This window comes from Branchiostoma lanceolatum, chromosome 1 (genome assembly GCF_035083965.1).
Source record: "Branchiostoma lanceolatum isolate klBraLanc5 chromosome 1, klBraLanc5.hap2, whole genome shotgun sequence".
In the NCBI taxonomy this organism is placed as follows: Eukaryota; Metazoa; Chordata; class Leptocardii; order Amphioxiformes; family Branchiostomatidae; genus Branchiostoma; species Branchiostoma lanceolatum.
Genome location: NC_089722.1, coordinates 24,885,992 through 24,907,854, shown reverse-complemented (window position 1 = coordinate 24,907,854; position 21,863 = coordinate 24,885,992). Strand labels below are relative to the sequence as shown.

Below are 21,863 nucleotides of genomic sequence, written 5' to 3'. Positions count from 1 at the left end.
CTGAATGAAAGAAATAGACAGTCGGAGACGTAGCCTACGGCCTTTTTCGGTATACCAGCCCTCATCGCAGTCCATTATTGACCAGACTTCAGCTCTATTTCTATTTGCAAATCGACCATCTATCTACAACTACAGTGCATCTATGAATATCTATGAAGAACGAGATATTCATTACATAAAAGATCAAGTAGATAGATATACAGATATACATTCTTTCTAGGATACGCATGGATTTGAATCTGTATCTTTATTATCTCATTGTTCAGACAGTTGTTTTCTACAAGTTATTCTAATTACGGACTGGTATAGATATGCTTTTCAAGCCTTAAGCCTTAAGATAAACCAACTCTTTTTTCAAAACCTTATTCAGTACAATAAGACAAAATGACAAATCAGTACACATATGCACACGTGCAAACGAATAGTATTTAGGAGATACGTTAACTAGCTTGCCAGATTTTCTAAAATGATCGGTTAAATTGTTCTGTTTTCTGCCCACCTTTTCTTCTACAGACCTAAAATGATCGATAAAGGAAACTGAACCGTGTAGTGAAATATTTGAAGTATGGCGATTCTTGTACACTTTGGTAACAGAATGATAAGGTTAGACAAGCTTGACACTCCTTCACTTAGGTCGATCCCCCAGGATGTTCATTGGATAAAACCAATTCTTATAGCATTGGTATCGAAATCATGTACTTCTCCAGCCATTTCAGCATCTCAAGACGTGCCCCATCAATGGCCGCTGCATCTTTGTCATTCTCTTCCTTTTTACGATGTGCAAAACCGTGCGGCATTCCTTTATACACCGTGACGTGGTGGTCCACCTTGCAAGACTTCTTCAGCTCTGTCTTGAGCGTTTCCACCTAGAAAGGTGTACAGTCATTGTTTACTTCAATAATGCAAGTTCATGATTTATGTTATTAATCTTTAACAGTGCAAGACAAAACACAACAATCCTATTGTCTCAATACAACAGAATATTCAGGACACCTGAGAGTATGTAAAAAGTTAAGGGCGTGATGTCATTGATACTGAAAGAATCAACTGTGCACAGTGAGTCTACTAGTTTCAGTGCTCGTAGAGTACTTTGCTAAAAATCTGAGAATTCACGAATGTTGAAATGCTACAACTACATGTACATGAACATTCTATCTTATAGATAAAAGCTTACCTGATCTAAAGCAATTACGGGATCTTTTTCTCCAAATATGAAGAGCCCAGGTGCGGTCAGTAGTCCAAGTTTCTCATCATCTTTCCTACCAATACCTAAAAGTCACATAAAGGAAACAAAAATTGGTTGATCTCAAAATATGGCCAAACCAAATTAATCTCTTGGCTGTTGGATCACGTGTGCTAGCCTGAGTGTCATCCTGTTTCAGTTCCAGGCTCTGCCTTCACCTGGCACTAAAACAGGATGACACTCAGGCTGCACAAAATTTGGTACCAGCAGTAGAAAAAAGTATTTCTAGTTCCAAGGGAGTAATATCAGTAATGTTCTTGGTTTGTCTGTCTGTGTGTGTTTATGTACCCTCAATGTGATGTGATGAATGGTCAAGGGGCAGCATCAATCTCTTAGCAACATTTGCTTTTTATAGTCTGGTTTTAAATGTTCTATAAACATAGGACACATCAGCTCACCATAGAAGGCCACTCCACACTTGAAGTCAGTCCGGTCCACCAGGCAGGCGTGCACAGCTCGACCTCCCCAGCAGAAGCCCACACATCCCAGCTGTTCTACACCACACTCCTGCTGTAGGTAACCCACTGCTGCATCAGTTACACTGAACAAATCGGACGGAACAATGGCAAGAGTTCATGGCAGGCGTTAACTTTTATCATGGTCTTATTACAGATGCCGTATAGACGCCGTATAGATAACATCACATGACCTTCGTCGAGAGCTACCCATATATCCAACCAAATATCATCATACATAATCAATCCAGGGGTCCAATCAGAGTTATGCTGACTACAAAACCAATATGGTGCGTTTGCAATATGGTGCGTGTGCCCAGTATATAATCTGAACTCACGTATGGATTTTATTCGGGTCCTTCGTCTTTATCCATTCAAGAAAGGTGCTCCTGTCTCTGTCAGGGCTCCAGGGCTCTGCACCTTCATATGCATCTGGAAGAATGGCCCTGCAAAAACAACCATGATTTTTTCTATATATGACAGAAGACTAGGATCACAATGCAGTTATTTCAAATGTTGTCTATACCCCCCCCCCCCCCCGCCGGAACTGGTATTATTTTTCAGCAAGTATTTTACACCCAGCTACATCCACTACGTTCATGTGATTTCCTCAGTGCATACACGTCAACAATACACAGACACACCAGCCAAAACTATAACTAGGTATCAAGGGGGTATGAACTTGTGACGAGTATGACTCACACATAACCATTGTTAGCTATCATGTCCACTATGTAGCGAGTGTTGGGCATCTGCCAGCCGTAGACGTCCATGTAAACCACGACTCCCTTCTTGGTCGGAGTTTTGGGCGTGGCCAGGTACATGTCGACCCCGCCCACCTTCAGCTCCCTCCCCATGGAGCCATACTCCAGTCTGTCCCCGATACAGCACGGGGTCTCGTTGTTGGCGTTTGCCATGGTTGTGTCGTGACAAACACAACTTTTACTGGAGCGGGATGTTCTGTGAAAATGAAAACAGCTGGTCATCCACATTCACGGTATAACCTGATCAACAGTCTCTCACTGAGGGCTTCGGGTTCGCAGTCCTCGGTACTATATGCTTTACATAGCAATAAGCTCTCCCCGGAGATTAACCTGCCTATACACTCAATTAACAACGAAGGGGCCTTCTAGTGGGGCTGAGACAAAGTCTGCTCGGACCCGCATGTTGGATCTACTACCTATGTTCGGGCCCTACTGGCAACATCTGTTCCACTGGGTTAATCGTTGCCAAAATGTTTGCCAACGTTACGTGACGTCTTACAGTGAAAGAAATGACACAGTAAAAGACACTGTCACTGTCCAGATAATCTAAACTTCTGAACATACTTTTTTCAAAGTATTACAAGCGTCAACCAAAATTCCAATGGGTTTTAAATGCATTTCAAAAGTTTCGCAAATCTAAAACTTGAACTAGGTCACCAAATGCGGACGTTTCTGGCAGAACAGCCTGCGTATGATTGGACTCCACTGTGTCTAGACTTTATGGAAGTTATTAGCTTTTCATTCTGTATTTCGATGCGAAACTATCATTTTGTTCATAAATGCAACACTAGTAAATACCTGCAAGACTAGCGTTGAATCCGTCATAAGACTGATCATGAATTTGGCGGGACCACTGAGCTAGCCAGTGCCTGGCACTCGTCTGATTTGTGACCTTTAGACTTTGACTATTCCATTCACAATTCCGTGGGGGGGGGTACCCTTTTTGTTTGCAAAGTCAATCAAAGCCAAAATATGTGGACCATAAAATTGCTAGTAAATGTACAGCGAGGTTACTGCTTCCAAGCCATGAGTTAGCATGTTGGGACCCTTACCTTAGGGCCTATGCTTTTCGAAATTCCACAGGTTTTAACTGGATGTTCGGTAGACTAGCCTCATCCTAACCTAGTATTATATAGTTCCTGAGTCTCCTTTCCCCATATATTTGGATGCCAGGCTACGGTAGACTGAAAGCCATGAAACGTGACAGTTGTGAGGAAAAAAGGTTCAGAAGTTGTTCATATATGTAAAATGTAAATCAGATTAACATTCTTTCATGCAGAATATCTTAATCCCTATTAGTATTACCAAGGAGGTTATATAAAACCTCCTTGGTATTACAAAGCTAGCCCTGGTAACTGAACATCATGATATAGAAGTGCGAGGACATATAAAGCAAAGACTTCAGTACTACAATATAAATATAGTTTGTGCACAGGCTATCCCCACATAGATGAATAGATGATTGTATGATATGTGGTTACAACATCACGCTGAAACATTCTGTTCAGTACAGCATAGTTTATGAGCTTTCGTATACGGTAATCTATATTTTGCGAACCTAAATGTACAATTTGACCACCTAAATATTTTCATTCAACAGGTGAAAATGTAAGATTATTGGCAAATGTTAATATCCAAATAACGCCAGAAATAGTACCAAATCATTCATACTAAGTCACAATCATGCATTTCCCTTTCTGATATCCTTTGTGCTAGTCCGGATATCTCGAGTTGCAGCCTTTCCCGATACCTTTCAATGGAGTGTGTGTGGTTTCGGAAAACCTCGCTAGGTATCGTTGCTATCTACATATAAATGTTGCATTAACGCCAGCCCAAAAAATGTACGGGCTTCCTTTATGTTCCTGTCAGGAAGCCACTGATAGTTCTGATATGCTCTGTTTCTATGACATTAGACAACTTTGGTGTCCGAAACACAAAGTGTGACTAAAACCATAACCTGTTTGTCAGAGGTAAAATTGTGCTAAATGAAAGTAATATAGACAGTCGCATACGTAGCCTGCGGCCTTCTTCGGTATACGAGCCTTTATTCATAATAATTCAGTCCACCTGTCCACTATTGACCAGACTTTACCTCCATTACTATCTGCAAATCGATCATCTATCTACATACAGTGCATCTATGAATGTATATGAAAAAAGAGGGAAAGAGAGAAACAAAGGGATAGATAATTATTACATAAAAGGTAACGAAAATAGCTGGATTATTGAATTTGATTAGCTATATACAGATACACATAAATTCTATGGATTTTAATCTATACTTTTATTGTCTCATTACTCAGACAATTGTTCTCTACAAGTTAGAGACTTTTCAGCATCTCAAGACGTGCCCCATCAATGGCCGCTGCATCTTTGTCATTCTCTTCCTTTTTACGATGTGCGAAACCGTGCGGCATTCCTTCATACACCGTGACGTGGTGGTCCACCTTGCAAGACTTCTTCAGCTCTGTCTTGAGCGTTTCCACCTAGAAAGTTGAACAGTCAATCTTTACTTCAATAGTGCAAGTTCATTATTCTTGTTGTTAGTCTTATAAAGTCTTGATTCTATTGTCTCAACAATGCACGAAATGGCCTCGGCTCCATTTCGTACGTATTTACACAAGTCGTGTAAGTGGTACCTTGAGTCCCAATATTTGGATGCCCATTAGCCTGCCGAGAAATATACGGCCCCGGATCCGTTCGGATCACGTCAGGATACTTCAGGATACGTCAGGATCCGAGGCCATTTCGTGCAGTGCAATGGCAACATATCCAGAGTAGTCAGGAGTCGGGATACTTGAAAGTATATCTATAAGATACTGGTAAAGAATCAATTGTGCACAGTCTAGTTTCTATTCGTGTAGAGTACTTTGCTAAATATTCTGTCATTCGCTGATGTTGAAACGTTACAACTACATGTACATGAAACCTTACCTGATCCAAAGATACTACCGGGTCTTTTTCTCCAAAGATGAAAAGCCCAGGTGCTTTCAGTAGTCCAAGTTTCTCATCATCATCTTCACTACCAATACCTACAAATCAGATAAAGGAGAAAGGTATCTAGATTCATCATATAAGGCTACACCAATTCAATTTCTTGGTTGTTGGATCACATGTGCCGTTCTGGATGTGAATTAATCCCCAAATACAAGATTTTGCACCAAGCTTTAAGAAAGTCCTCGTCTTTCTAGTTCAAAAGGAGTGATATTTAGAATTGTTTTCGGCTTGTCTGTCTGCGTATCTGTGTATGTTTCTTCACTTATAAATGCAAAGTTATGTATTTTTCATATTCCATGCACGCAGCAAGATCAGATTAACGGTCAATCTCTTAGCATTTTAAAGCCTTGTCTTAAATTTTCTAAAATTACAGGAAACATCGGTTCACCATATGCATAGAAGGCCACTCCACACTTGAAGTCAGTCCGGTCCACCAGACAGGCGTGCACAGCTCGACCTCCCCAGCAGAAGCCCACACATCCCAGCTGTTCTACACCACACTCCTGCTGTAGGTAACCTACTGCTGCATCAACTACACTGGACACATCAGAAGGAACAATGGCTCTGACTACCTCTCTCTTCTCTCAGTCTCTGGAGTCTTATACTTATAGCAGGTGTAACTTACTTTAGGTGCAGATGTTCTTATCTTACAGCTTTGATTGATTTGTGACAGGTGCCGTATGGAAAACATCACACGATATCAAAATCTTATTGTTGCTATAAATGATGATGAGAAAGATCGTCATGAAATGAGCATAATGAAGTTTGTAAGAGAGTAGCAGCCTGTGACTACATATGTATTGGTAGACTGTGCCAATGATAAGTGTCTATAATATGTAAGTCATAATGTAAGTTGAACTCACGGATGAATTTTGTTTGGGTTCTTCGTCTTTACCCATTCAAGAAAACCGCTCCAGTCTCTGTCAGCGCTCCATGGTTCTGCACCTTCAAATACATCTGGAAGAATGGCCCTGCAAAAACGATATATGTTTTAAACATGAAATGACGATCAGAATTAGAACATTTCACAATTTTGTCTCTTTCCCCTTGGAAAACGTGTTTTTATCTTTCTGCTTTGCCTTCAAGAGTATTTTACTCCCATTCAGCCTTACTTCGGTGCATGCTTGTTAACAATACAATCAGAGATGGCAGATTTCACCCCTTACCCATACTGCTTTGCGACCCTTCCAGTCTCACATACAGAAATAGCAGCACCGAGGGTATATTGAATTTGAAATGTTGCACTGCGTACATCGGAAATTGTAGAAAACCGACACACAGACAGGCACGCACGCACACGCACGCACACACACACGGTATTAATGAATTACTCACACATATCCATTGTTTGCTATCATGTCCACTATGTAGCGAGTGTTGGGCAGCTTCCAGCCGTAGACATCAATGTAAACCACGACTCCCTTCTTGGTCGGAGTTTTGGGCGTGGCCAGGTACATGTCGATCCCGTCCACCTTCAGCTCCCTCCCCATGGAGCCATACTCCAGTCTATCCCCGATACAGCACGGGGTCTCGTTGTTGGCGTTCGCCATGGTTGTGTCGTGACAAACACAACTGATTACTGGAGCGGGATGTTCTGTGAAAATCAAAAACATTTGGTCATCCACATTGTCTAACCTGGTCATTGTCTAACCTGATCACCAGTCTCTCAGGAGGCTTCAGACTGGGATATCTCGCTCGGCAGAATTAGCATGTACGTATATAAAAAGACCACATTCAGTAAGTCACCCAGTGCGGAAGTGACTTATTGCGTAGCAAAACGGCCTGCGCCTGGACATTGGGAACAAAATGGGCTAGAACTTCTTAATTGTGCCATCTCATTCTGAATTTTGATGTGGAAGTATTATTACTACAACTTTAGTGTTGTTTTGTCCATAAATTCCAAGCAAGTAAATACCTGCATGGTGCCACTTGGCGTTGAATCCGTCGTAAGACTGATCCTAAATTTGACGGGACCAGGTGCCCAGGGGCTATAGGGCCAGTTGTTAGAGGAATGTTCTCATTGGAGACAAGCATAAGAAGCACTAAAACAACACCTTGTGAAAGTACTTACCCAAATTTCAATCTCAAAAATTCATCTCCACCACGCAGCCACAAGGGTATACTTAATAAACAGGCTGTTATCCAGCTCAAACGACGAGCACAGCTGCCGGAAGTAAACAAAGCTTTAACCTTTGACCCAGATTTCGGTTATATTCATCCGCTCGGGGCAGGCCTGACCCAACAACACAGACATGTTCTTACGCCAACTAAACTGGTGCAACTGAACAAATTTTGACCAAAATGGGAAAGCTTAGACCCTACCTGTCCCTTCTAACCAAAAAAGTCTCCAGATTGGGCCAAAATTTTCAAGGAAAAGAAAGGTTTTCAAGGATTTTAAGTTGGCACTACAATGCCCCGGGGGTCCACTGTAACGTCTACCCTATACTGTTCACACTTCGTCTGTGTGTCCTTGAACCTTGGCATTTGACTATTCTATTCCACGTTCCGTGGGGGTGTTTTTCAAGGAACAATAAAATGTATCGTCAATGTCCGACGAGAAGAGTCAAGCGAAGAGTTAGCGTGTTGAGACCTTTATTGTTTGTTAACTATCTATATATAACGTTATAACAGGTGTCAGTTTTTTCAGCGCACAGTGTATACGTGTATTTTGTGCGGTAGATTGAAATCCTGGGAAGGCGGCAGTTTTGACGAATTAAGTTCAGAGGTTGTTTTTATATGTGCAATATAAATCATGTCAACGTTCTTTTATGCAGAATACGCATTTTCATGTTGAATCTTGCGTCCCTCCCCCCTGAATTGTGAATGGAACAGACATACAACTTGTCAATACCCGGAGGTGCCATGTACTATATATATAGTGCACACAGTTCATTCAGGGACAATGCTCGCCGGGTTCCCCACAAGGTACAAACAAGGTGACTTTGGGAATTTCACTTCTGTGATGCTGCATTTGGACAAAGCGGTTTTGCACTGCACCTTTCCTCAGCACTAGACATGTACATCTAACGCAGTCAATGTCACTTGCCTATATATATTATGAAGTTCCGCATTGAGGAATCTGCTGTAAGATGATATTTGAAATATTACTGTTCTGTTGCTGTTATTTTCTATTCTGCTTGGAGAAAACCTTACCATGCAGAGAATGACGTTGATTGTCCGGACTGCCGCCATTGAGTATTATTGGGTGGGTAGAGAGAAGAAGGGACAATATACAATAGAGGCATCATTGATAAAATTACATAACTTTTAAGGCTTCAAATAAAAGCCCATGGCAATCTGGCGTCATATAACTACCAAAAATCGTCCGAATTTTGCCGAATGAGTGTTAATTTCTCCGCCGAGGCACCTCTCTGTTACCTAGTATATCCATTATTATGATATCAATTTATTATCAGCATATGCCTCAGCCCGGGTTTAGGCGTACCTTAATGATACTCTAGAAAACCATAAGGCAACTGACAGTTGAGTTACTCATGATTGACAAGTACGACCTACATACCTCTGTGCCTATAATTTAGGAAACGCTCTTGGTGAATAAATAAAAGACCAAATGTACCGAATGAACCGAATATAAGATGTACAACTTGATTCTGCCACAACACTGTTCTTTGTTTTAATATTTGATATAATTTGAATCAATAAGAGATGATTGGGGAGAACCACACAATATGTTCTGGCCTTGACGATTGCGTGACTGAGAACCCGCCACCAATGGTGGTGTAATGATCAATTATATTACAGGCAATGATGATCCTATTAACATACAACCGCCTGAAAAAAGGCACGTGTTTGATTCCAACCAATTGGTAACTTGGGATGGTGGGATGTGATACGCACCAGGAAAGTAATTGCCTCCCTACGCAGTCAACATCCCGGTCTTCAACAAGTTGGACATTCCTGCACTGTACGGTAACTTCGACTCGATAGAACTTCACAGTATACGTAAGTAACCGTTCTACGTTGTGTTTCTATTCTACTAAATGAAGACTTGGTATCTATAGTATCATAGAACTTTGTTGGAACAATAAGACATATCATACTTGCATTTTTTTTATAATCGCCATACATTGTTAAGTCTCCACATGTCCTCTTAATTGGATATCAAGTCGTTTCGAGGTAGTATCGAGACAGTATCGAAAAATATGGTTTTCTAGATGGTTTTCTGCTGATGATTTTTTCACTTCCTAGTTGGAACAATGAAGTAAAAAAGAACACTGTACTTGATGTTGACTCTATGTTATTTTGTTTTTGACGGCCTTTTCTTCAGCTTATTTCTCACATCACACAGAGCATAATAACGTCAATGTTAACTAGACTGCTAAAGTCAAGCTGTTTTCTGTTTTCTCCACAGTAATATATGCTGTATCTCTTTGCATAAAACTAATTCTTTGGTATGTGTCATGTCGTTCCCAGCGCCAATGTCATGGCAACCGTCTGACGTAATCACCTGCTGTTGTCATCAAAATAAGCCGGTTTGAATAATTGATGCGGACTTGCTAATTACCACACCATTATGAAAATGAAATACTGTCTCACAGTATATCAAAGCATCATATTTGTTGAATGCACCGTCTGGACAGTTATTTTTATTCGCTGAAGAACGAAAAAGTGGGACACACATTAAGCGCAAGTACAGTAGAAAAAGAAAACGTCACTATGAATACGTAAAATCCAAATGTTTGCTTTTAAATATTCTACCTGGTAGCAACACCGCGGCTGTATTATTTGATGGTTGGTTGGTTGGTTGGTTGGTTGGTTGGTTGGTTGGTTGATTGGTTGGTTGGTTGGTTGGTTGGTTGGTTAGTAGTGGCTGGTTGGTTGGTTGGTTAGTTGGTTGGTTGTTGCGGTGATCAGAAACGATATCTATTTCCGAAATGGCGATACCTCAACAAGATTGAACGCTGAGTGACAAAAACTAGCATACTTGCTATTTCAGAGAAACAGAGAGATCATGCGGTGTCAAAAATTGGCTACTCTGTGTTACAGAAGCATTTTTCCAGCTTTATACAGTTTTTCTATGTAAGGAGTATCATTTTGAAACAACGTAATCAAAGGTCTATTTCAGACAGATTATGAAAAATCAATTTGCACATACCGCCAAGAATTGGAACAAATTTCATAAAGCGTAATAAGTATATTCTAATAAGTATATAACTAATCTCGAAAACAGCACTGTCATCAAATGATGATGATCATTACATCATTTTCAGGTTATTTTCACGTTTGACAAGATGGGGTGTTGTGGCGGCAAATGTGAAAACATTCTATTCAGAAATGCAAAGGAGGACGACTTTGTCCAGTCAGCAGTAAGTAAAGATTTGATCAAGAGTGTACAGAGGTCGCATGTGCTGATTGCCTTACTGATTGAACATTTTCTTTTCCACTGTTGATGTTGGCTGCGAAATATTTTTTTCTAAACGGTGAATAAAACAGAACTGACACAAACTTATGAGTTGATATTATCATGTACATGAAGAGAGCATATTGATGTCAATCATAAATGTACACAACGTTAGTTATACGGATTTTATTGCTACACAAATTTCATTAGCTATAAAGATTTGAATGTATTCTTTTGTAGTACACGGGGAAAATGTTATCCACTTCTCGGATGCTGAAATAATCTTGATCTACCGTATTTTGTGCCACAGTGGGGCAAGGGACGCGCTTCCTACATAGCGTTCCGCGGGTTCTTCACGCTGTTCCTGGTCGTGTTCTTGGTCTGGCATCTGTACGACTCCTTCAGTCGCGACACGCTCTACTTCACCAAGGCCGACAACTGGGGCTACCTCCTGCTCGTGGTCTACTTCATCTGGGCGCTCGTCCTCGCCTGCGTCGGCTACTGTCGGAAGCATTCGTCCGAAGTCATTCCGCTGCCGAATGAAACCGAAAAGGAAGCTAAACCAGAAGGCCGTCTTCCCTGGTACTTCCAGGTTCAGTGGCTTCTCTTCAACATGAGTTTCACCGTGGCGTTTTTCGTCCTGTTCGCTTACAATGGACTCGTCATCAAGGGGGAATTCAACATCCAGGCAAGGCCGTTCGGCAATATTCCTATATATGTAACCTTGCTTGTCATATATAGGTCGGAGTATTGCTTTACTGTGAATTTTAATTTTAGGCTAAATCAAAATACAATTCATAATATATAACATTTCAAATTCTACATAATGTTCAGAAATGTTTTCAGTTTCAATTTCTGTGGACCATGGCATGTAGCTGTCAGTAGGAGAACTATTTAGAGACTACCATATCATTTTGAAGAACCGTTGATCATAGATTAATCTGAGAATATGGTCATACATAGTGATATTTAAGGCTATCATCTTATATACCAGAATTTATCTCAATGGACTTGAATAACAAATCTAAGTACATATAAACATGTAACAACCCCTGCATGGTATACATAGGAAAATACATTAAAAGAATGTCTAGACATTAAAAGTTCCTCCAATGATTGTAAAAGCCCAGCTCATCCCATACTACATGTATACACTCTTGTTTTAGGTAGATTAGCTTTATAGAACTGTAGTTATGTACCAGTAGATGCCATACTTCGTAAAGTTATGATCATTTAATATTATATAACTTGCCTACCGCAGGACGTGGCTGTTCACATCCTGAACTCCGTGGTGGCTCTGCTGGACACCCTGGTGTGCGGGATCCACGTCCGCCTGCTGCACGTCGTCTACCCCATGTGCTTCGGGCTGCTGTACGTCGTCTTCGTGCTGATCTACTGGGGCGCGGGCGGCACGGACGCCAAGGGAAACCCCTACGTCTACAGCATCATAGACTTCAGGTCAGAAACAGGCTCTATAGGCGAGCGTATTCCTCTGAAGTTAAGGCATGTTGATAATGAAGGAAAGTAAACAACAGGAGTCGGGAGGGTGGGTGCTGTTTTAACCTACTTGAAGCAGCGTATCTTTTGATCAGTGGACTGAAGATTCTGTAAAGATTGTCTGATACAGTCATTACTTTTACTGATCACCGCCATCGGCTAGCTAGAAGTAAGGACACATACCAAATACCAATAGACATGTTCTATATATATATATATATATCAGGTGTATTTGTAGCCAGTGCCACAGGCAGGTACCCAATGTGTAGGGTAATGAGGCTGTTTAACGTGTTCGAGGCACCTCCTCGAGCACGGGACCCCCGTTTTACGTCCCTCCCGGAAGACGATTTCGTGGAAAGCTTCGTGAGGCTACAGCAATCCGGACGTCCTTGGTTGGTCTCCCATCCAAGCACTGTCCGGACCGCGCGTTGCTTAACTTCCGAGATCGAGGGATCGGGTGTATCCAACGCGCCACGCGGCCGTAGCTGAATATTATTCAATGCGTTTCAATTGCAATCCTTTATATCTTTAAAGTTTCTATTACCAAATGACATTACGGGTTGCATGAGTAGGACTGAAACAGCATTTCTTCTCCCTACGATCAGAAATATCATGCTTGGCGGTCACGGAGTGGCGCCCCAGGCCATTGAGGAGCCAAAAGCGGCCAAAAAGCCATCAGCCAGCCACTAGCCACCTGTGTCACCTGTACCAAGATGAAACCCTAACCCCCGTGTCTGAGCCCTCAACCTTACTGTGGTTTATTTTTGGCACGTAGACGAAGGGTTCCGACTAACTAACTGACTAATTGACAGTTTCCGTAATTTTCAGCGGTGACCCCGGGCTGGCAGCCGGAGTGTGCGTCGGCCTGGTGTTCCTGGCGGTGCCCCTGTCCCACCTGTTCGTGTACCTGCTGTACCGCCTGAGGTGCGTCCTTGTGCGCATGTACGAGAAGAAACTGCAAGGCGAGCGGGAGGAGCAGGCCTTCCTGCGGCGCATGGGCAGGGCACCGATCTTTTAAGCCCCCTTCACATTTGTGCGTATGTATATACAAGTCCGCATGAGTATTAACATGTTTTGGTTTAGGTGAAGTTTGCAGCGGAAGAAGTCATTTGTTTGGTTCGATAACTAGGCTGCAGAACGGTGGGTAAAGGTGGAAACAACTTTTTCCTCGCAAACTTTACTGAAACCAAAAAAAATGTTTTAACATTAAGATGCATTAAAATGCGCAACTCATACGCACTTGAACATACGCACACGTTTTGATAGGGCAAAGAGAATGTGTTACAACAACGTCATGTGCACGCCATATTGCTGTCTATTTGTATACTGGTGAATTTCAGTTCACTCGTAGACACCGTTCAAGACAAGACAGTCGAAGACGCACAATTCTTGTCCCTTTCTTTTTTGTTGGGTTTGGAAATAAGTCGGGTAAAATGACATTTGAAAGCATACCGATAAAACGCAAGACCACCGCGTACAGGATTCACTATAATGCAATTAGCTATAGACGCCAATATAGCGGGCAGTGATATATTTGATACTAGTACTACGGGCTTGGCACCATCTTGACTGAATTGACTCTTATTCATTACGTGAGTGTATACGCTTCAAGCGCCCTATGCATTTTCACCTAGAGTGTAAAGATACGATAGCAAAGCAAAAGAAATATCATATATTGTTGTGATTGGATATTTCTTCACTTGTACGTTTTTTGAAGCCCTTAGCTTTAAGGGAATTCAATACACTAATAGAAATATAACTGTACATTCTGTGCGTTTTCTTTGCCATATTATTGTATTATGTCCAACCACAGTTATTTGTTACATGTACATAATGGCGTTGCAGATTCCGTTGTTTTTTCCACTGCAGACGTGGATTGCAGCAAGAACCTATGACAAATGATACTTTACGCAATATATCAAGTTTTGCATGAGCAAATGTAAAGTTAAACGTAACATGTGGCATTAAGGATATGCCAATACATCATGTATAGTCAAATACAAATGTATATGAATAGTATCAAATACAAATGTATATGAATAAGTAATGTTTTCCTTCATTTATTCCAATGGATGTATTTTTACAGCATTAATATTGCAAATAGGAATTGAGTGGACGAATTCCTAGCTTCTGCCATGTCATGCATAGTATCTAATGGTAAGGACGGTATAGAAAAAATCATATCAGCTTCTAATAAGGCCATGGTTATTTGATTATATCGATGACATCCTCTGGGAACCCCAAAACTGATGCGAGCGTGCGAATAAAAAAAGTTTGGCAAAAAAAGTTTCCTTCATTATGAAATCTACGTGGTCAGGAAGGTTGAACAAATGACTAGACACACAGAGAATGGTATACCAAATAATGGATTCTTATTTTTTTCTTTCACATCTTCTTCTTTGACTTTGACATTCTACAACGTTAGTATCCGTTTTCCGAAATATCTTTTAGCAATTAACGGCATATAGTTGCCCATTTTGAAGCTGCTTTCCACGATTTACAGTATGGTAGAAAAGCTTTTTTGAAAACGGGCGAAAATTGATACGCGCGCCATGTCATCCATATAATAAAATCGAAATTGCCAAAGGGCAAGGACGGTATTAAAAAAAAAATCTGTATCAGCTTCTCATCAACGCAAAGATAACAGGGTGACGTTTCTTCTTAGCCTCCAATCAGGCCCAATGGATTGCGAAGACCGCATCCAACTGGAAGGAGCTTCAAAAGAAGCTTAAGTCGCTTTTGCTATACAAGGCTTGTATAGCAAAAGCGACTTCTTTCTGCCAGTTTGATACGGTCTTCGCAACCTATAGATCTGCTTGGAGATTATCTTCTGTCTTACTCCAATTATAATCTCCAAGCAGATCTATAGGTTGCAAAGACCGTACCAAACTGGCAGAAAGAAGTCGCTCTTGCTATACAAGCTCCTTCTTCCAGTTGGACACGGTCTTTGCCATCCATTGGGCCTGCTTGGAGGCTACTCCAATTAGGCGTTGAAAGGAAGATGTTCTATGTTTGGTTCGAACTGATCCTAAAATAACAATTAGCGTAATGGCCTTCAAAGGCCTATCGTCCTAACACCATACACAAAACGTTTCCATTCAATAAGGTGTCACATGGCTCGTATATCAGCATCCAGACACCTCGGTTGTTTTCGTACATATCGTGTGCAGGCAGAGAGTTCAGTCAATGATACATGCAGATTACGTCTAAACAAGGAGGTCCAAATACCTATTTAAACCTCCTTGGTCGACACTTTTCGTTATAACGAGGTTCAATCTATTAGAAAAGATCCGTGGAGAGGTATAGCAAATTCACAGACGAAGATATCATACATGTACATATGTTATTTTATATCATCAAATAGAAACTTTGGTCTGTGGAAGTAAATCTGAGAAAGTACTTCCGATTTGTACCATTCCATTGATGGACTAGGGTAGGATACGTTGGAGATCGTCAATCTTCCCTGGTGACACTGGTGTTCTGTGCATGCGTTTCACAAGGCCCAGGCGGTAGAGAGACGAAGAGATTATGGTTAGTAATACCTGCCGTGAAGAATTCCGTATCGGGTCCTTCCTTTTGAGACACAATCGGGAGGACGTCTTCTATACCTCACCGGTAAGCCAGCTTTTACATCTACTTCAGAAAGAAGAGTAACAAAGTCATTCAAAAACAAGTAAACACATTGACGTCTGTCAATATGATGTGCTTGTATGAATTATGAAGGCCGATTTGTTCTAGCATAAAAAGAGTGGACGCGCCAAATGTTTGACTAGTCTTCTTGCTTCTTCAAATTTCTTTCTGTCTTGGCCACACATTTTTAGCATGCATGTTGCACAGATTCTTGTTAATATGTGTCTACTTTATACCTCTCTACAGTGGTTGGGGACACAGGTTCCGTTTCTAGTGTACCGACTAGCCGTGGCAATATTTTGCCTGGGATTCCTAACAACATGGCTTCTACCAAAGTACGCCACAACCGAAAACTATTTCTTTTACGCCACTTACTATGGATTCTACATCCTGACTGCATACTTCTTGTGGTCCGCTGTCGGTACCTGCGTCGGACTTTCTCGGGCACGTTCCTCTGTTCAGCCGACGAATACCGATCGCGAGCAAGAGTCAGCGCACCAGTCTAACACAGAGCAAAGTAACGTTACTACACAGAACAACCTCCACTGGTTTCACCAAGTCCAGTGGCTTCTCATGAACATGGCCTTCTCCCCTGCTATCATCATAACCATAGGCTTCACAGGGTTCCTCTCCGATGGACAGTACAACTTCAAGGACTTGACGACCCATATCCTGAACACCGTTTTCGTGTTGGTTGACGTGTTCGTTTGTGGAGTACCCGTCCGTGTTCTCCATGCGCTATACCCCATGATGTTCGGCCTTGCCTACGTTGTTCTGTCTGCCATTACTTGGGCCGCGACCGGTACAGTAGTCTACTGGTTCCTGGATTACAGGTACATTGTAACTGACATTTTATTTATCTATTTATCTAAGTAAAAGAATCTGAAGAATATGACGACTTAGATCTATGTCTGCCAAACCGTAGTGTATATTCTTATGATCTAACTTGTACGCTAACTTGAAGAGCTCGCGCAGATTTTCCCCCGAGATACGTATATAAAACCTAAGTAGACGAGTACAAGGACAAACTTGTCTTTTAGATGTTCTGTCGAAACATGTACATTTGAAGAAAAAAATCTACATTTTGTGCAAAGAAAAAGCATCGAGTGTCTTAAGAAGACTCGCGGGTATCATTGAAGGCGTGAAATCAGTCTCTTGCATGTTTTTATTTTCTTTCAGCAAACCGGCCCTATCGTCAGCGGCCGTGCTCGGTTTCGTGCTGGTGGCCCTCCCGCTGTTCCACCTGATGTTCTACGGGCTCTACCTGCTCCGATGCCGCCTCCTGGAGTGTCTGTCAGGCGGAACAACACCGGCACCTGGAACAAACCCCACACGCGCAGCACCTGTTTGACTATGTACGGACGTTTCCCCACTAATAGATAGCCCCAACCATATCGACGAGGTTTACCTGGGATAAAAAAAGGAGCAGCCCAAAAAGGTTACGATTTTCTCCCCTAACATGCATCTGCTTGGAGATGAGCTCAGCTCAGAATAGCTCTGTAAGGAATACACTGATCATGGTAACGATTACATCATGAATTTTCAACATGATGATGATTGTGTTTACATAGCAGCAGGGTGGTAACTGTATTCATGGGCGTGATGAGTTTTTAAGGTAATTGAATGTGTGTCTGCATCTTTACATGCGGTAGCAAAGAAAACAGAGCCTGCACATTCATGTCTATAGGTTCCTTGTTGTGATGACATCCAAATAACACTTCACATATTGTGTATACTGTGCTGAACTAGAACTGTCACAGTCTCTAATTGAAACACTGTAACAGTTCCATTTTACATGACTAGAGGTACATTAAGTATGCGTGTTAGCTATAGCACTTACATATGCAGAGCATGCATGCAACTTTTTCAACTGAAAAAAGAACTTTCACTAAAATCAATGGTTATTCTTTAATTCAGAATGATGATATCATGTTCATTGTATCAATATCTACCAATCATTCACATAACAATGTTTATTTATAGCTTTGTGTAACAAGTTTATAGCTTCCTAGTTCCTGCAAGAAAGTGTGCATTGTTTAATACAACTCTGGCCTCCCCTCTCTGAGGAGATATCAGGGTGTAGGATCACAGCATTTTCTGACTGCCAGACATCTCTGACAGCCATTCACCTCCAGATATTGTGGTACATGGCTGTCAGGGACGTCCAGCCATCTTACATCCCAACATCTGCTTAAAGATTTAGGGCTTGGCTTAAATCGTAAAAGTTTCTTGATAGTCAACCCATCTAGCTTAGAAAAAGCTTGTATTGAGAATGGCCCAAACTGTATTATATTTTAAAAAACATCAAGATTGATATTGTCATATTGCAGGTTTGTGTTAGCAATAGGCAGCAAAACATTTTGGACACAAATCATTAAACAATTTCAAGTCTTTGACTCATAACAGAAAAATATAAAGGTTTGGATGTTCTTTAGAAGAAGGCACAATCCAGTACTGTTTTACAAGGAATGCTGCCATGTAGATCTACATGTACTTTGCAATATTTGGTGTATCATGATTGGGAAATTCAAATTAAATACTAAAAAAAAAAAGTAATCAAAACTGTTTTTCAAACTACTACTGCAAAAAAATTCAAAGTTACTCTACAGCAAGATATAAGTTGCAGAAGCACAGCTGCCATGGATTTGTCATTTCTATCTAAAATGTTACTATTTAGTAGCTTTACATATCAGTTTGCTTCTTTATAGAAAACATGCATTTACATTTCTTGTACAAATGACAACAACTGTATATAATATCTCTTCCTCAGCTCTTGTAGATTGAGTTGAGAGCTTCAAAAGGCAGTTAGCTTTAGATATGTTGTGTTTAGATGTGTCATTCTGTGTGGTAGATATAGCCATCTGCAGCTGGTGTGTTACGCCAAAAGGCAGTTATACTGGCTAAACAATTCAGACTTCATTGCATTATACATGTAAATGCTTAGGCAGAACTTCTTGTTCTATGTTGTCAATAGCTGGTTTATAGATGGTTCCACTTGTACTGAGGGGGGATTTTTCCTTTAGAACTTTTCATCTTCCTCCTCAATCTCCTTCAGACTGATCCATTTGTACTGAGGGGAGAGCATTCCTTTAGGATTTCTCATCTCCCTTCTCCACCTTTTTCAGAAGACTGATCCACTGAGGGGGGATTTTTCATTCAGAATTTCTCATCTCCCTCCTCCACCTCCTTCAGACTCAGCAGCTCCATGCTGCCCTTCCCTTTTGTCTCCACTCTGATGAGCTCATCCACCTCACGGAAACACCCAGGGTCCATCAGGGCAACCTGGGGGAGGGGGCACCAGAATGTGCAAATCGTTATCATTACCAATGCACCATCTGGTCTTGTACTCAACAATTCTACATTTGCACTTCTGGACCACAAGATTCCAAGTTCAAATTAAAGCCTAGGTGTCAGTTTTTAGTGGTGGGGTACATTATGCTATAACTTATAAGTCCAGACTTGAGTTTGAAGAAAGTCTCACCTGCAACATGTCCAAGAACCCACCACTCTTGATAAAAGGAGTAGTGTGCCTTAGTGTGTGATTGCTAAAATCAGTTCACCATGTTGCTCACTGATTCTTAGCACACAAATGATGTGTTAATAAGACTGGTTATGCTCACAGGTACAGAAAATCATAGAAAATACATACTGTAGCTAGCGATGTTATACTGATTGAGAAAAAATCGAAACAAAAGCACAAGTGTTGTCCCTCACCAAGATGAACTCGTCGTCTTCCCAGTTTTCCCCCTCCACCTTCTTGGCCATCTTGGTCAGCTTAGTTCGCACCTTCTTTGCCTCTCGCTGTGGAACAGTGAACTTGATGCGCATCTGAGCACGCTCAATGTTGATGGTCTCTGTCTCCTTTAATTTCTTTATCACTTCCAGTGCCTGCAGAAGGGAATAGAGGAAAATAATTAGGACAAAACATTACGGAAAATTCGGGAAGTGGGAGGACCATGTTACTGTTTTGCTAGATCTGTAAGATGTACATGTACTACTACGTTTAGGATACTAGTAATAGATGTATAACTAAAAAGCCCAATACATGTATTTGCTTGGTGTTTAGTCACTGTTCCCAATGTTAAACCAGAAACAGAAGAAGAGCAAAGACCCAAAGGAACACAATAAAACAACTGAATTCCTATTACAGAAGAAGGTTACAAAAGAATACCACAAACCTGTTGTTTAGTATTTCTGGTTGGTTTGACAGAAAAGTGCACGTCCTTCATGGCCTTCTCAATCAGCCCGACGGTGTACGGTCTCTTTGTCTCCGGGTTCACGCACATGTCTGCCACCAGAGTAGCGATATCCTTGTACATGGACTCCAACTGGGACTGGCGCTCCTTTTCAGACACCTGCAGCTCACCTTTCTTTAAGATCTACAGATAAGATGTACATGTTATTGCAGTATTGCCTGGAAATGTCGTTTTTACTTTATTTGTCAAAACAAACAGACTATTTCTACAACTCCTCAGACATCAAACTCGATGGTGAAAAAATGTTACTAGTAATGATTTTCTGTGTACAGAACTTTATCAGTTTCCACAATCACATCAAACAAAGTCTATATATCTTGTAGCTGCTAACCTTTCTTACAGAAGTACATGCACATGTGCACATATAAAGAAGGGCTGCATCAGTATACATAATTTACTATTAACCTGTTTACAGATCTCTGTCTGGTCCTCTGTGCTGAATGCTTTCACCATGTCCTGTTTCTTGGCCACCTCTCCCTTGGACACATTTGTGAACACAGTGTGGGTTTGAAGGACTTCATCTATGTCTTTCTCTCTGAAGATAAACAAGGAAACAAAGACATATATGCAGGTACTTTATCTTTTCTGTAACCAGTGACTGACTGAGTGAGTCCAACACTCTCAGAACACTTTAATAATAATGTTAACCTTATAATAATAATGAATATTCCAGTCATACACATCTTACCTACTTAGTATTCTAGATCTATTTGGAACAAAACAAAGAAATCCAGATCTAGAGTATCATCAGTACTAAATGATATCAACTTGATAGCTACATAGTCCATAATGTGCATATTCCCCCAAAGGACAAATACCATAGAGGCTCAAATATAGTCTGTGTACCATTCATTAAGAAATATGAAGATAATTTGTTGATACATTACCCAAGAACATTAAATGATCTAATTAGAATGTCATTGGTTGTCCTCAGGGATGATGTTTGTATAAGACAAAAGTCATCGTAATTAAATCATTGTCACTTGCGTATAAGGTCTCTGTCACGTAGGGTTTGACGTTAGTAATCAGACTCATGGCCACACTGGCACCATGCCAGAAAAGTGGCTGCAACTGCAGACATGTTCTATATATATTTGACACGCCCCTTCCCTTTAAACATACGCTGCACTCTCTGTATAATGGACACGCTTGCTAACACCATTGCTGTGAAATATTCTGCTATGAAAACGAAGACATAGGGTGTACTTACACGCCACTTCTCCATCCCATCACCTTGTTTTTGTAACAGGCGATCTCAAATCTTTTCCCTGCCCGCTTCTGTCTGACGACTGCGACGTTCGTCAGACGAATCTGATTTGTCGGCGTGAATATCGACATTTCTAAATGTTCATTTGAGGAGAAATAAGTCCTTGAAAATCTTGTAACGACTGTCAAGTCGTAGTTTGGCACGGAAATGCAGAGAAAGTTTGTAAATCGAAGAAACTCAGCTGGTCGTTGCAGTCACTGGCGCAATCCGGAAGTAATGGCCTGCACGTCAAAGGTCACAACAGCGCATCGAAACAAAAAAACAACTAGAGAGATGTTTTGAATAATTATTCTTTTATTGACATTAGCGGCACAAAATCATATATTCAATTTAAACATTGAATAGTAAGTAGGTAGTGTATGAATAAATGGCATTTCAATTCATTATGAGAA

The 21,863-nt window shown here is 41.0% G+C and overlaps 5 protein-coding genes across 5 annotated transcripts; 2 read left to right on the top strand and 3 right to left on the bottom strand.

Annotated features, from left to right (window-relative positions):
* Positions 1-232: 232 nt before the first annotated feature.
* On the bottom strand, positions 233-3,352 carry LOC136443965 (carboxymethylenebutenolidase homolog). Its single transcript, XM_066441355.1, has 6 exons — positions 3,261-3,352; positions 2,401-2,658; positions 2,037-2,144; positions 1,642-1,784; positions 1,175-1,269; positions 233-866 (listed from the first exon to the last, which is right to left on the bottom strand). Exons 2-6 carry the CDS (start codon positions 2,613-2,615, stop codon positions 672-674), a joined length of 756 nt encoding a protein of 251 aa, XP_066297452.1. The 5' UTR covers positions 2,616-2,658; positions 3,261-3,352; the 3' UTR covers positions 233-671.
* Positions 3,353-4,454: 1,102 nt separating this feature from the next.
* On the bottom strand, positions 4,455-7,904 carry LOC136443984 (carboxymethylenebutenolidase homolog). The gene is made up of 6 exons (XM_066441378.1): positions 7,531-7,904; positions 6,795-7,053; positions 6,323-6,430; positions 5,848-5,996; positions 5,397-5,494; positions 4,455-4,948 (listed from the first exon to the last, which is right to left on the bottom strand). The coding sequence occupies exons 2-6, from the start codon at positions 7,007-7,009 to the stop codon at positions 4,784-4,786; spliced, it is 735 nt and encodes a 244-aa protein (XP_066297475.1). The 5' UTR covers positions 7,010-7,053; positions 7,531-7,904; the 3' UTR covers positions 4,455-4,783.
* A 1,398-nt stretch (positions 7,905-9,302) lies between these two features.
* On the top strand, positions 9,303-14,598 carry LOC136443958 (protein rolling stone-like). The gene is made up of 5 exons (XM_066441342.1): positions 9,303-9,422; positions 10,691-10,786; positions 11,132-11,509; positions 12,083-12,279; positions 13,147-14,598. Exons 2-5 carry the CDS (start codon positions 10,712-10,714, stop codon positions 13,334-13,336), a joined length of 840 nt encoding a protein of 279 aa, XP_066297439.1. The 5' UTR covers positions 9,303-9,422; positions 10,691-10,711; the 3' UTR covers positions 13,337-14,598.
* Positions 14,599-16,527: 1,929 nt separating this feature from the next.
* On the top strand, positions 16,528-17,299 carry LOC136448831 (protein rolling stone-like). Its single transcript, XM_066448521.1, has 2 exons — positions 16,528-16,781; positions 17,128-17,299. Exons 1-2 carry the CDS (start codon positions 16,528-16,530, stop codon positions 17,297-17,299), a joined length of 426 nt encoding a protein of 141 aa, XP_066304618.1.
* Positions 17,300-17,842: 543 nt separating this feature from the next.
* On the bottom strand, positions 17,843-21,718 carry LOC136443938 (ribosome maturation protein SBDS-like). The gene is made up of 5 exons (XM_066441322.1): positions 21,415-21,718; positions 20,610-20,739; positions 20,127-20,327; positions 19,663-19,836; positions 17,843-19,230 (listed from the first exon to the last, which is right to left on the bottom strand). Exons 1-5 carry the CDS (start codon positions 21,540-21,542, stop codon positions 19,105-19,107), a joined length of 759 nt encoding a protein of 252 aa, XP_066297419.1. The 5' UTR covers positions 21,543-21,718; the 3' UTR covers positions 17,843-19,104.
* Between the last annotated feature and the right edge of the window lie 145 nt (positions 21,719-21,863).

Coding starts and splice junctions, on each gene's coding strand:
- LOC136443965 (XM_066441355.1), bottom strand. CDS start 2,615: ATGGCAAACGCCAACAACGAGACCCCGTGCTGTATCGGGGACAGACTG. Junction 1,270..1,641: donor GTGTGGAGTGGCCTTCTATG/GTGAGCTGATGT, acceptor TGTGACTTTTAG/GTATTGGTAGGAAAGATGAT. Junction 867..1,174: donor CCGTAATTGCTTTAGATCAG/GTAAGCTTTTAT, acceptor ACACCTTTCTAG/GTGGAAACGCTCAAGACAGA.
- LOC136443984 (XM_066441378.1), bottom strand. CDS start 7,009: ATGGCGAACGCCAACAACGAGACCCCGTGCTGTATCGGGGATAGACTG. Junction 6,431..6,794: donor ATAGCAAACAATGGATATGT/GTGAGTAATTCA, acceptor TCGTTTTTGCAG/GGCCATTCTTCCAGATGTAT. Junction 5,495..5,847: donor AGTGGCCTTCTATGCATATG/GTGAACCGATGT, acceptor TCTGATTTGTAG/GTATTGGTAGTGAAGATGAT.
- LOC136443958 (XM_066441342.1), top strand. CDS start 10,712: ATGGGGTGTTGTGGCGGCAAATGTGAAAACATTCTATTCAGAAATGCA. Junction 10,787..11,131: donor ACGACTTTGTCCAGTCAGCA/GTAAGTAAAGAT, acceptor TTTGTGCCACAG/TGGGGCAAGGGACGCGCTTC. Junction 11,510..12,082: donor AGGGGGAATTCAACATCCAG/GCAAGGCCGTTC, acceptor TGCCTACCGCAG/GACGTGGCTGTTCACATCCT.
- LOC136448831 (XM_066448521.1), top strand. CDS start 16,528: ATGGCCTTCTCCCCTGCTATCATCATAACCATAGGCTTCACAGGGTTC. Junction 16,782..17,127: donor TACTGGTTCCTGGATTACAG/GTACATTGTAAC, acceptor ATTTTCTTTCAG/CAAACCGGCCCTATCGTCAG.
- LOC136443938 (XM_066441322.1), bottom strand. CDS start 21,542: ATGTCGATATTCACGCCGACAAATCAGATTCGTCTGACGAACGTCGCA. Junction 20,328..20,609: donor AGACAGAGATCTGTAAACAG/GTTAATAGTAAA, acceptor TCTTATCTGTAG/ATCTTAAAGAAAGGTGAGCT. Junction 19,837..20,126: donor CCAGAAATACTAAACAACAG/GTTTGTGGTATT, acceptor TCCCTTCTGCAG/GCACTGGAAGTGATAAAGAA.